Below are 12,609 nucleotides of genomic sequence, written 5' to 3' on the forward strand. Positions count from 1 at the left end.
CAGGAGGAGTACAGAAAGAGAGAGCCAGCGAGAAGGAAGAGACAACAGAAAGCCTTGAGAAATAGAAAGATTTATTTAGCAAAAGCCAATCAACTGATGACAACACCCAAGGGTTAAGTGCACTTACATTGACAGATTGGTTTCCCAGATAGACTGAGTCGACGGTTAGTAACACGACAGTCGTAGGAAAAAGAAAGGACAAAAAATAGAGCTATAAATTCCCAGTCAAGGTCCATAACAAAAGTGAGAGGCCAGAGAGGACAGTCGTAGGAAAAAGAAAGGACAAAAAATAGAGCTATAAATTCCCAGTCAAGGTCCATAACAAAAGTGAGAGGCCAGAGAGGCATTTGGTAGGCAGCGCCGGGTGAGGAGGATCATTCACACACGTACCCACGGCATGGGCTGGCTCCCAGCCGGCTCCGGTGACGCACAGGGGGCAGCGGCACCCCCTCGGCCCCGGGGCATCAGTCACCATCCCCTGCGGGCAGCGCTGGCCACCAGCCCAAGGCTGCAGGCAGGGAGCTGGCTCGGCACTGCCTGCTGCTTCCCAAGGCAGCCGGGCCTGGAGGAGATGTCCTGCCTGCTGCTGCTCCTGCCCTCGTCTGCCCCCAGGGCACCCTGCTACCAGCACCCACCGCTGCTCTGTCCCCTCGGGGGGCTCCGCCGGGCACCAGGCCACTGCTGGGGACACTGAAACAATCACAGAAGGGCTGAGGCTGGAAGGGACCTCGGGATGTCACCTACTCCAACCCCTGCTCGAGCAGGGATGCTCAGAGCAGGCTGCCCAGGACCACGTCCCGGCAGCTTTTGAGGATCTCCAAGGAGGGAAGTGGTGCTTCCCCTCGCTGAGCTGCCTGCGGTGCCACCAGTCGCCTCTCCAGCCCGGTGAGGGCCCCTGGCGTCACCCACTGCCCCCAGCTCCGTGCCATGGGCGGCCTCGTGAGGGTGCCCCCACCCAGACGGTGGGGGCCACGGGGGCCATCACTGGCCCCGACGGCTTTAACATCCCTGACCAGCTTCAGTTCCATTTTGGCTTTAGCTTTCCTAACTTCACCCCTGGGTGCCTGGGCAATGTCCATGCTTGCTTCCCCCCTCCGTACTCTTCCTCTTTGGGTCTGAGTTGGGCCAGGAGCTCCTTGTTCACCCACGCAGGCCTCCCGGCGTTCCTGTCTGACCTCCTCGTTGACGGGATGGACCTCTTGAGCTTTTTGGAGGTAACCCTTGAGCATTAGCCAGCTTTCCTGGGTCCCTGTGCCCTCCGGGGTCTTGTCCCACAGGATGTTTCCAAGCAGACCGCTGGGGAGGCCCAAGGTCTGCTCTTCTGAAAGCCCAGGCTTGCGAGCTTGCCTTTCACCCTCCTCCCTGCCCTAAGGACCCTGAACTCCACCATCTCACGGTCGCTTTGACCTTCGTGTTCCCAACAAGCCCCTCGCTGCTGCTAAGAGGCCCAGCACAGAACTCGTCCTGCCTTCCCTCTGGGACCCCCAGCTCCTGCCAGCCCCACTGCCCTCATCATCCAGCCTCCTCCTGGGTGGGCAGTGCCCAGCACAGCCCTCGCCTGCCCCGGGGGTCTCACCCACACCCCGCTCCTCAGCCCCGAGGGGACTGGGGCAGGAGGAAGCCACGGGCCTCCCTCGGCAGGGGGCTGAGCAGCGGAGCACAGCACGAGCTCGAGGCGGGGAGATGCGCAGCGAGGGGTTAGGCGCAGGCACAGCGAGCAGACAGAGCTGGCCAAGGGGAGAGCAGCAGGCAAGCGACAAAGCGAAGCAGAAGCAGGACAGGAGGGGGGAAGGAGTGGAAAATGACCGTGCCAACCCCCAGCTCTCCCAGCGCTTCCTCAGGGAGCAGGGGGGCATCAGGGCTCTGGCTTGTATCGCTTCAGCTGTGGCCTCTTGGAGGCTGCAGCAGTGGGCAGCTGATAAATGTGCTCGCAGAGAAGGGAAAGGCTCCTCTGGGGGCCTCTAAGGACAACCACCGGCCTCTGAGGGGCTGCTGGGGCACCCTGATATCCCGGATTTGCCCCTCTGGAGGGCGCAAACCAGGCTCGTGAAGGAGCCCCTGCGCACGGCCAGTCCTCACCCGTGCCACCCGCCAGCTCCATCCCGTTCTGCCCGCTGCTCCCGGGCAGCTCCCAGCAATGTTCACAGCTGGCATCACCTCCCAGGGGGCCAGAGCCCCCCGAACCGGGCTCAGCTTCCCCCAAAAAGCAACCACCCCGAATCCGAACGAGCACGGTGCCTGCAGGAGGAGAGCTCGCTCCCCACGGAGGGTCTGTGTGTGTCTGTCTCCGCACAGCCATTGCCAGCCCTGGTTTGCGGGCAAGCACCTGCTGGGAAATGCGGTGGGTTTTGTCTGTAAAGCGAAGCAGGGAGCTGGTGGTGGCGGTGGGTGCACGGAAGCACTTGAAAACATGGCTCGAGAACACCAGAAAGGCTTCGAAGCCTGGCAGCCGTGCTGAGGAGGTCCAGGACCAGGCAGCGAGGGGAAGGAGGACTGCACACCCCGTGCTGCGCTCCCTGGCTCCCGCTCCGTGCCCGTAATGACTCCCTCCCCGCTCTGCAGCCCCGGGGAGGGGCAGGCAGTGCCCACGCACCCTCCACCTGTCTCGGGCAGGGACCAACCCTGTCCCAAAGCACCACAAGCCCCAGCACCCTGCCAAAGCTGCCCGTGCCCGGCCATCCTGTGCAACCTCCTCTCACCCCTTCACCTTCCGAGGCTCGTCCCCAGTGTCCCCCTGCTCTCGCCCACGCACCCACACTATCGCTCATCCTGACAGCACGGCCCCAGCCTCCTCTCCCGCCACCTCCACATGCAGAAACCCCACTCGCTGCCCCATACTGGCTCTTGGCTCCCTCCCGTCCCCGCTCACCACCCCACAACTGCTCTCTCATTCCCCCAGCAAAGACCTTCGCCTGTCTCGCCGCTCCCCCCCCAGTAACACCACTTACACCACCTCCTAACCCGGCACAGGAGGCACGGGCTGACCTCCGCAGTTTGGGGCTGCTGGGCAGCTGCGTGCCGTGGGGCTCTGGCAGCGATGCCAGCAGCACGACAGGGCCCTGCGGGGCTGTGATGGTGCTGAGGGCTCTTTGCTTCCCTTACTTCTGACCTCTCAACGCAGCCCGGGGGCAGGCACGGGGACCAGGGAGCAGCACAAGCCTGGCACGAAGCTGAGGGTGCTGAGGGCTGGCTGTGCTCGGGACAACGGGGCTGGCAGCAGGGACACAGCCTGGGGACGGACGAGGTCTGTGCCCTGCTCCTGCTGAGCTGGCACGTCTCCGGGTGCCATTTATTTCCCCTGGGCACGGCACAGCGCCATGCGCTGCCCTCCGGCCCCGCGCTCCCTCCTCCGGCCCCGCCAGGGCTCCCGGCTGCTCCGCACCACCTCCTGCCGTGCCCTACACCGCGATCTCGTCCTCCAGGCTGTCGCCCAGGTCCTGCCGGGGCTGGACGTTGAGCAGGCGCGGCGGTTCCTCCTGGGACCAGGAGTCGCGCTCCTCGCTCTCGTCCGTGTTGGACTCGTACTCGGAGGCGATGCCCGACTCGCGGAACTTGAGGAGCTCCAGGCTGCCCAGCGCCGGCTCCGGGACGTGCGGCCCCGAGCCCGGCAGGAAGCGGTAGCACTCCAGCTTCACCAGACAGTCGTTCCTACCTATGGGGCTGCCCAGGGCGCTGGGGAAGCCCGAGCCGGGGCCCAGCTGCGGCAGGTGGGTGTCCTCGGGCTGCGGGGTGGTCGGGTCACAGAGCACGGGGAGGGCGCCGGAGCGGAAGGTGATCTCCAGCAGGCTGTCCTGGGAGCCCGCTGCAAGAGAAGGGCACGGCTGAGAGGTGGTCGCAGAGCCACCCCGGTCCTCCTGGGTGTCCCCCGGCCACCAAGGCAGGCTGTGGACCCCCAGGGGAAGGACAGTCCCAGGGGGCTGCTGGCCTGCAAAGAGCCAGGAGGAAAGGTTATCTGTCTCCCACCCCAGCTCCTGCAGGGAGCCAACAGCCACATCTGCTGGAGAGGGAGGTCAAGGAGGGGTTCTCGGGCAGGGAAGGAGCTGGCACAGGCCGTGCGGCCTCTGGGGGAGAGCAGACACGCAGCCAATGGACACGTGGGACCGCTGCCCCCACACCTCCCTCCACTCTGCGTGCAAGCACCCCGCTGCACGTGCAACAAGCTGGGCCAGAAGGGCACTAACATGGCCCTGCACAAAACCACAGGAATGCGCAAAACTGGGATCCCGTTAGCTGCGAGGGGAGAGAACGGGGTGGGAGCACTTACTGGTGTTGTTCCCCGCCAGCTTCAGCTCCAGCTCCTGCACCTGCTTGACCAGGAGCGAGATGTGCTGCAGCAAGTCCTTGTTCTGCAGCAGGAGCTGGTGCACGCGCGCCTGCGCCTCCAGCCGCGCCGCCGCCTCCGCGGCCAGCTGGTCCTTCAGCAGGTGGACCTACGGGACAGGAGACAGCCCCGTCACGCCAGGGCACGCTCAGCGCAGCAGGAGGACGACGGAAAAGCTCGAGGTTGGAAAAGCTGGCAGGGAATGCCCGTGGGCAAAGCGTCCGTTTATTTCAGCACAGCTACCGCTACGCAAGCACCTACATCAGCCCAGCACCAGGGCCCTGGGAAGGATGGGGACGTTGCTGGGCGAGACCTGGGACAGCGGGGCAGCTCTGCTGTGAGCTGCAGCGAGCAGAGCCCCAGGAGCGTGCTCCAGGCAGGGGGACAGCAGCACAGAGCCACCCAGGAGCCACGCTGGCACAGCACCAACCCTGCCTGCACCCCCGGCTCCTGTGTGCATGCAGCACACCCCCCCTCCAGCACAGATCAAGACCCCCAGGGAGACAAGAAAGCATGGATTTGATGGATAAAAAAAGAAAAGATCAGTTTTATCTTGGCTGAAACGTGACCACAGGGGAGGTGGGGGAGCCCTCTGCCCAGTGCTGGTGGGCGAAGCAGGAACTGGCAGAGGTGGAACCACAATTAAATGCTAAGCAGGTGCAAAAGCTCAGCGCTGACAGCATCAGCCTGAAAAGCATCCCTCCTCCCGGCCTGACAGCTGCCTCCATCACAGGCGTGCTGCAGGGCTCGGGGGATGCAGGGAAGCAGCGAGCAGAGCCCAAATGTCACCGCTGGCACAGGGACAGAGGCTTGTGCCACCAGTCCCCTGGGGACAGCACCCAGGAAGGCTGCTTGGCCATAATTCAAGGAACTTCTACACGTATCTGGAAACACCTTGCAAAAGCAAGTCTTTCTGGTCAACGAGGGAATTAAATGGCGTTTCATCCCTAGCCAAGTAATTACAGGCAGGGATAATTACAAAACGGTCCCCGTAGCTACAGAGCCATCAGTCTGACACAGATCCTGGACGACACCAGGGATCTACTGGCTTTGTTGGTAAAGAACCAAGCCGGTGCCAACCACCATGCGTCCAGAGACAAACTGACTCCATGCTTTTGAGAGCAGACAGCGAGCGCCCCTGACAGAGGCGTTGATGTAATGCATTCAGTCAGCTAAAAGGCATTCGGCACGACGGAGCACAACGTTTTTGTTAATAAATCAGTGACACCGAAGCACCACGCCGCACACGGAGCGGGTTAGAGAGGAGCCGAGTGGCAGCTCCTGGGACGGGAACCATCCCGCGGCGGGCACAAGTCCAGCACACAGCCTCAGACCCTGCGGAAAGGGGGACGAGGCTACAGGCTGCCTTCCCACCAGCCAGCCAAAGCGCGGAACCAGCTGCTTGGGCCAGGGAGAAAGTCAAGTAATTGTGGGGAGCTCTGGGAGGTGTCAAGGAGCAAGGAAAGCTGGGGTAACCGATAAAGGTAAAGGAACTCGCGGCGGGACGAACCTGTGCCACGGCCACTTGCGTCTGCTGCTGCTGCTGCTGCAGGAGCTGCTGCAGGAGCTGCATCTGGTGGTGGGCAGAGAGCGGCGTGCCCAGGTCGGGCAGCGGGGCGGACGAGGGCAGCAGCAGCCTGGGCGAGGCGGTCAGGATGTCCTCGGGGTGGAGGCAGCCCTGCAACACACCGACAGAGAAAGCATGACCCCGTCCGTGCCCCCTGAGAGAGCCACCACCAGGCACAGAGCAGCCCTCGAAGCACGCAGGGAACAGGCTGCTGCATTCAAAGCAATCGCACACGCCGTGCTGCGGCGAGCTGAAAACCTCTGGAACGGTTTTTGCCCGGTGGTGGGCTCGCTGACCTCCCCGCATCCCCCCCAGCAATGTCACAAAAGCACAAACGCTTTGGCAGAAGATTTCACAAAAGGCTGACGTTTCCCGTGGAAATTTCCACTGTATCAAAATAAATAAATACATAAAAGGCACTTTTTTGGTGTGAAAAACAATTATCCCTATCAGCTCTGCCCCAGACACTTTCCACATGGCTGTGGCGAGGCTGGCGCTCTGCGGGAGCGCCCCGGGCCCCGAGCCAGAGGGCAGCGGCCGATGGCTTTGATTCGGGAGCTGGGGAACGCTGCAAAATCCCCTCCCCTGGCCCCATGGATGCAGAGGGACCCACGCACCTTGGCGTCGGCGCTCGCCTCCTTGCCCACGGCATCCAGGTCGGTGACGCCGCGGCTGAAGTCGAGGATGCCGGCCCCAGGCAGCGGCAGCTCCACGGCGTCGATGTCGGTCTCCTCCGCCGAGGCGGCCGCCCGCTCCACAGCGGTGAGGCGGCAGGCTGCGGGAGGGCAGGGACGGAGCTGGGACCCCACGCACCACCCCCCCCCCCCCCCCCGCCACCCTGTCCTCGGCTGCCCCATTCCCCGGCGCTCGCGGCCTAAACACACCCGGGGAACGGCAGCCAAAACCCCTGCGTTCGGGGGAAATGGGCCATCAGGGGTAGGAGGCACAGAAAAGTAAAGGTAAACAGGAGGTTACGGGAAAAGAGACAAAAAACAACAACTAAAAAAACCAGATGCTCAGAAATCCCCGGGGAACAGCACACCATGGCCGGTACATTGTGGAGAGGAAAAACAAGCAGGGAGCTGCCCAGGACGGCATGGTCCCCCCAGGACAGTGCAGCTGCGGAGGCTGGGCTGTGCCAGGAGGAACCCTGCAGCCGGCGGCAGCGCAGCATTTACACGCTTACACCCTTACACACTCAGAGGGTCAGGAGCCAGCCCCCACACTGCCTGGGGACGTGGGGACGGTCCCCGCTTTGGCCTCCGTCCTGGCAGCCGCGAGGAAACGCTTGCGGCGCGTGCAGCCGAGCACGGAGAGCTCTCGGGCGCCCGCTGACCCCGCTAATGGGCTCCCAGCACGGGGGATGTCTGCGAGGATGCCGGCTGACGCCTAGCGAAGGCTCCTCGCTGGGTGAGATCCCACAGCTCCACAGCGCACACCGCCGTGCAAATCTGCTCCCCGCAGGTGGCAGCCAGCAGCCAACGTCGCGGAGAGACAGCGGCTCTGCACAGTGCCTGCCAGCGCCCCGGACCCCACAACCCCACCCCGGCACGGTACCTGGGACGTCCAGGTCGTCCCCGTTCCTCTCGCTGTCTCCATCCTCCTGCCCGTCGGCGTTCTGCTGGGTGTGCTGCAGGCTCAGCTTGTGGCAGACCTCGAACGCCTGCCCCACCGTGCGGACGATGCGCATGGCTTGGCTCTGCGGCGGGCGAGGAGGCGAGCAGAGCACGGTCAGCCCGGCTGGCCCACGGGGTGCTGAGCACAGCTCAGAGGGCAAAACGTCCCAGCCACCCCGCCGGGACCCCCCGCATCCTCACCTTCTTCTTGGATTTGAAGACGTTGCACCTGAAGACATTGCTAGAGCCATCCCTGGCAATGTAGCTGAAGATCTTGAGGTCCTGGGAGTCGTGGGACACGTAGAATATCCTGCCAGGGTGGAGACAACGTTGGTCTGCCTCCCGCACACACGCTACCCGTGGTGCCCAGGAGGCTGGAGGGCTGCAGCCTGTTTGCAGGGCATGCTCTGGGGTGCTGGCAGCTGCCCAGCCTCTGCAGCACAGCCCTGCTAAAGCCCATCCATTTTATTTATTTTTTTTGGCAGCTGTGCTGCCTACACTGAGAAAATTAACCTGCAGCAAACACTTTGTGAAGGCTGCCCAGGGATTTCTCTGCCCAGCCCACACAGGGCAGCACCACGGGCCCCGGGACGCGGGGGACCCATGGGAACGAGACCTGCGTGCCTCTTTGGAGAGGTGGCCTCTTGGCTCGGGCGCCTGCCCCCTCCCAGCACTAATTATTGCTCTAATTGGGATCATTAAAAAGGGCTTACTGGCTGTCCTGGGGAGCTCGGGGGGAAGGAGGAGGCTTTTCTGCGTGAGCGGCCCTCCTCTTCCCAGCAGGGCAGGGACCTGCGAGCGGCCGCTGCCGGACACGGGGCTCAGCCTTACCTGTAGATGGGATCGTGCATGACGAGCATTTTGTTCTCATCCCAGGCCCATTCTTTTTTCTGCAAGGGAAGAAGCTGAAAATGAGTACGTCAGATGCTGCCCTCGAGATCGAGAACGGGGCCGAGACGGTGCTGGGACGCTGCTTGCCGTGGCTCTGCTGCTCTCCAGCCCCAGCTGATGACCTCCCCTGCCTGCAGCCAAAAACCCCATGGACTGCGCCCTGCCCAAAGCCATGGCGAGCACTGCGAGGGGCCTCCCCGCCCCCAGGAACTCAAGGCCAACCTTCCCGACCATGCTGCTGCACGCCCCGCGGGTCCCTGTCACCCCGAGGTGCCCCGCTCTGGGGCCGCCTACCTTCTTCTTCTTCTTCAGGATGACCTTCACGCCGTCCACCGACACGACGAGGCTCACCTTCTTCTTCTTGATGTTCTTGGCTTTGAACTCATACTGCAGAGAGAGGCCTGAGTTAGTCCTGAGGATGCTCCGACGGGATGGAAAAGCTTCCCTACGGCCCCTTGGCTCCCCAAACCCGCATCCTTTCCTCCTGCCCAGCGCCCAGAGGAGATGCTCGAAGCAATGTGTCCCCTCAACGGGACAGGGCTTTGCTCCCCCTGCACCTCCACAGGGCCACATCCCCTGCAGAGGGGCGATTCCCCGGCCCCACGGGTTTGCTGTGCCGGTTTATGGCCGCTGGGGAGCTCTAGGAGGAGGAATGCTACATCAGCGGGGGTGTGGGGGGCTCGGCACGGAAACAGGATTCCTGAGGGCTCTGTGAGCCTCGCCAGGGGAGATGGCATAATGCGATTACCCACTTCAGTTAGAAGTCACTGGATGGGAAATAAAACTCAGGAACTTCCAAAGATCAGTGACTAAACACAAAGCTCCGGCCCAGCCCCGGGGAAAGACCACGACTCCCTTAAATCCAGTCCCTCCTGCACACACAGCCCGACAAGCAGCAAGGGGGTGGGCGGGGGGGAACAGCTCAGGCGCTCGTTTTGGCTGGGCAAACTCCTGCACTGCAACCATCCTCTGCAGGAGCTGTGCTTTTGGGGTAAAACCACGGCGTTTTGTGGGGTGGGGGACCCCCAGCCGTGGGTCCATGCACACGCTCGTGGCCCTGGGGACAGCGCACACTTGGCCAGCTGAGCCCGAGAGGCACTGAGCATCCACAGCTCTGCACTGTGAGCATGGAAACTGTGCTCGTGAACCCCTTTTCCTCCCCTTGCCCCCACCTCCATCCCTGTGGGATTTCTGAGGACTCACAGAACCGCTCCACCATTGACACCACATCCCCAACATGCCAGTCCCCACACATAGGGGACAGCCCCCTCCTGGCACAGCAGTCCCACGGCCTCTACGTGAAGAAGAGGGATTTAATTAATCCCCTCATTAGCCCGCACGGGGAGCACCAGCCAGGCGCCCCGATGCACAGCCCTGCCCTGTGCCCACGCGAGGCTCCGTGCCACTTCCAGCGCCGCGTGATGCATTAGCTCCGGCAGCCAGAGCCAGCAGGCAGGGAAAGCTGCCGGCCCCGACCTGCGATTTAATGACAAAAGACCTGAGAATACAATTCCTCAAAGCCACTTGGAAGTGGCTGGCGGGGACGAGTGATACCGATGACTCAGAAAACCGCCCGGCGGGGTGACGCAGCTCTGCCTCTCCCTGCACACGCGCTCCGGAGCCACGGTGATGGGCTGCAGGAAGCAGAGCTCAGGCTCCTGCCGTGGCGACAGCCAGCCCCAAAATCCCCCATCCACGAGCTGCCTGCAGGGCTTGTTCCCTGCATCCCTGGTGGAGGGGGCTGCCTCCAAATCTGGTCAAAAAGGAGCCCCCGCTACTGCTAAGGACCAGTGCATCTGAAACCCCACCAACCCGATTTAGCCCCAAAAAGGTGGGCTCCAGCCCGAGCACTCAGCAGTAGGCAACCCGACCCTCTCCAAAGCCCCGCGTGCCATTTCGGGTGCTCCACGGCACCGAGCACGGCTCCACTCCCCCGGCGCTGCCGCCTGCTGCACGGGTCCCCCTGCTCACTGATCATCAGCACCCAGCTGCTGGAGCCAGGGGATTTATATTCCGGGTGACCCCGAGTGCTAATTATTCTTGGCTCAGAGAGATAGCAGCCCAAAAAACACCTCGTGGTTAGAGGGACTATTTTTAGCCTGGGCTTCAGTGAGTACCAGCCCCTGTAAAGCTGCGCAGACAGAGCAGGGCGCTTAGCAGAGAGGTTACCAAACCCCAGCACAGGTTATACGGGACGCAGGGGATACAGAGCGCCCGGCAGACGCTCCCACACGCCTGGCCCTACCCATGGCTGCAGGCCAGGGGCACTGCCCGGACTCATCCCTCGCCCGCCCGCGCCGTGCCGAAGCCAAATCCCCGCGTGCCGACGGCAGAACTCCAGCAGGAACTGAAGGCAGCAAAGAAAGCGAGCGCTCAGGAGGACCGAGCGGCCAGATTTACTGAGCGCTCTCGTAAATCTCGCCCTTTATCCCGATGCCTAGATGAGAGCCAAGCTCCCTTGCAAGCCTGAACCACGCACTTGGAGCTACCCCACGTCCTGCACCAGCCCCAGCTCGTTAGCATGGGTGCACCAACGGGCACAGGCACTCTTTGGGATAATCTCCCTTGCACCCAAGCCCAGCTCCAACCAATAAAGCACTAATGAACTCGTGCCCACTTGGGTTCCCTGGTGAAGCACTAACTGAAATTTAATATCAGCTCGGCAAGGAAGAGAATTCAGTAAGGCAGCAGCTCAGCCGAGCCTGCTGTCAGGTGCACGCCTGTCCTGCCAAGGTGCAGGTGGTCTCGCGAGGGGGGGATGCCAGGGATGGATCAGAAGGGCAGAGCCGACATCTCCCCACCCGAAACTGCTGAGCAGAGCGGTGGCAGGTCCGGCTGGCTCGGTGCACGCTGCAATTGCGGGTGGTGCACAGCTGGACCTGCCCTTGGCCCACGTTATCCTGCAGCGTGCCCCAAAACGCACACAGGCTGCGGGTGACCCTGGGGAAGAGACCCCGAGCTGGCACAAAGAGGGGCTGCGAGGGAGGGAGGGAGAGCAGCAGGAGAAGGGAGCAGCAGGGCGAGCCGAGCTGGAGCACTCGCTGCTCTGCAGAACAAGTAGGAACATCGTCACCTTGTGTGAGCTGCTTCACCCCTGCTCACAGCCACAGCATGCAATTTGTTCTGCCTCCCTCACAAGGCTGTAATTCAGCAAACCGAGCGGGTTTCACCCCGAGCAGTAGCTACGGGCAGGGTCAGAGGCAGGGCCAGGTTTGTGCAGTTTCTGTGAGCGAGGTTTGAGCCACAGAGGCTGTTAAGGGATGAACTCAAAACCGCGCGGGGCTTGCTCAGACCTCCCGGCTCACGGTGCCACTGCTCAAATCAGCAATTTGTTATTCTATCCCAGCCTGCGGAGGGATCAGCCAGCATCGATCCGGAGGAGAAGACGACAACCCGCACGTTTCCAGGGATGCTGGGCCAATGCCAGAGCAGCTCTTGCAGGGAGTCACATCCTGCGTCCCCAAGCGCGCGATAAGATCTCCCAGCACTAACGAGCTCCTCGCCGAGACCGAGCACGGCTCCACGTGCACCAAAGCCCGGCGGATTTCTCAGCGCAACGGCCACCTGCCCCGTGCCTCTGCACACCCACCTCACCCGGGGCCGAAGGACTGACCCGCAGGGAAACGTGGGGAAAGCAAAACCCGTCCCACTAACGGTGCTGGAGCAGCTGCTTCAGGAGAAAACCCACATTTCCCTCCGCTGGGGGAACCAGGAGGATAGGCCCGGCTACAGATGTCTCCAGTTTGCAGAGATGAAGCCCAGCCTTACTATTTTATGAAGAAAAGGTACAGAAATCATCATCCAGCCTGGCAGCAAGGAAGGAAGAAAGAGGGTCTGTGCAGCTTCCCCACCATCCCCTTTGCCTGTCACCGTCTTTCTTACAAATAACCAGATGGTGTAAAGGTTTTTGGGCCTTCAACCCAGGTGTTTTACCCCTCTTGGGGACAATTTTAGATTTTGAAACATCCATAATATTATTTCAGGCTTACATTAATTATATTAATCCTTGGCTATAGCAGTGTGACGATCCCGGAAGATGTACAACTGCAATAAACAACTTCAGGGAAATGCCCAGAAATGAGAAAGAGAAATAGAAAAATGCTTCTCTTCCTGGGCCTGCACAGCTCCAAGCTCCGGTTAACAACTCTGCTAAAATGCTCAAGGCTTGAAAACGGACTTTTGAGATGTGCTTTTTATTTTTTAATGTATTCAAG

At 61.8% G+C, this 12,609-nt stretch overlaps 1 protein-coding gene across 5 annotated transcripts in view; it reads right to left on the reverse strand.

The window, feature by feature from the left end:
• Positions 1-12,609, reverse strand: part of LOC121074201 (nitric oxide synthase 1 adaptor protein) — a 36,498-nt gene that overhangs the window by 4,452 nt on the left and 19,437 nt on the right. For 2 of the 5 annotated variants that reach the window (XM_040565986.1, XM_040565984.1), the window contains exons 3-10: positions 8,690-8,782; positions 8,336-8,409; positions 7,706-7,814; positions 7,446-7,587; positions 6,506-6,663; positions 5,832-5,999; positions 4,265-4,430; positions 3,653-3,802 (exon numbers count right to left, since the gene is read on the reverse strand). In XM_040565986.1, coding sequence (XP_040421920.1) covers positions 3,653-3,802; positions 4,265-4,430; positions 5,832-5,999; positions 6,506-6,663; positions 7,446-7,587; positions 7,706-7,814; positions 8,336-8,409; positions 8,690-8,782 — 1,060 coding nt within the window. Of the gene's footprint in view, positions 1-265; positions 3,803-4,264; positions 4,431-5,831; positions 6,000-6,505; positions 6,664-7,445; positions 7,588-7,705; positions 7,815-8,335; positions 8,410-8,689; positions 8,783-12,609 lie in introns of those variants that run through there. The other 3 variants (XM_040565985.1, XM_040565987.1, XM_040565988.1) reach the window with 3 other exon arrangements.

Source organism: Cygnus olor, chromosome 8 (genome assembly GCF_009769625.2).
Source record: "Cygnus olor isolate bCygOlo1 chromosome 8, bCygOlo1.pri.v2, whole genome shotgun sequence".
NCBI classification, from domain to species: domain Eukaryota; kingdom Metazoa; phylum Chordata; class Aves; order Anseriformes; family Anatidae; genus Cygnus; species Cygnus olor.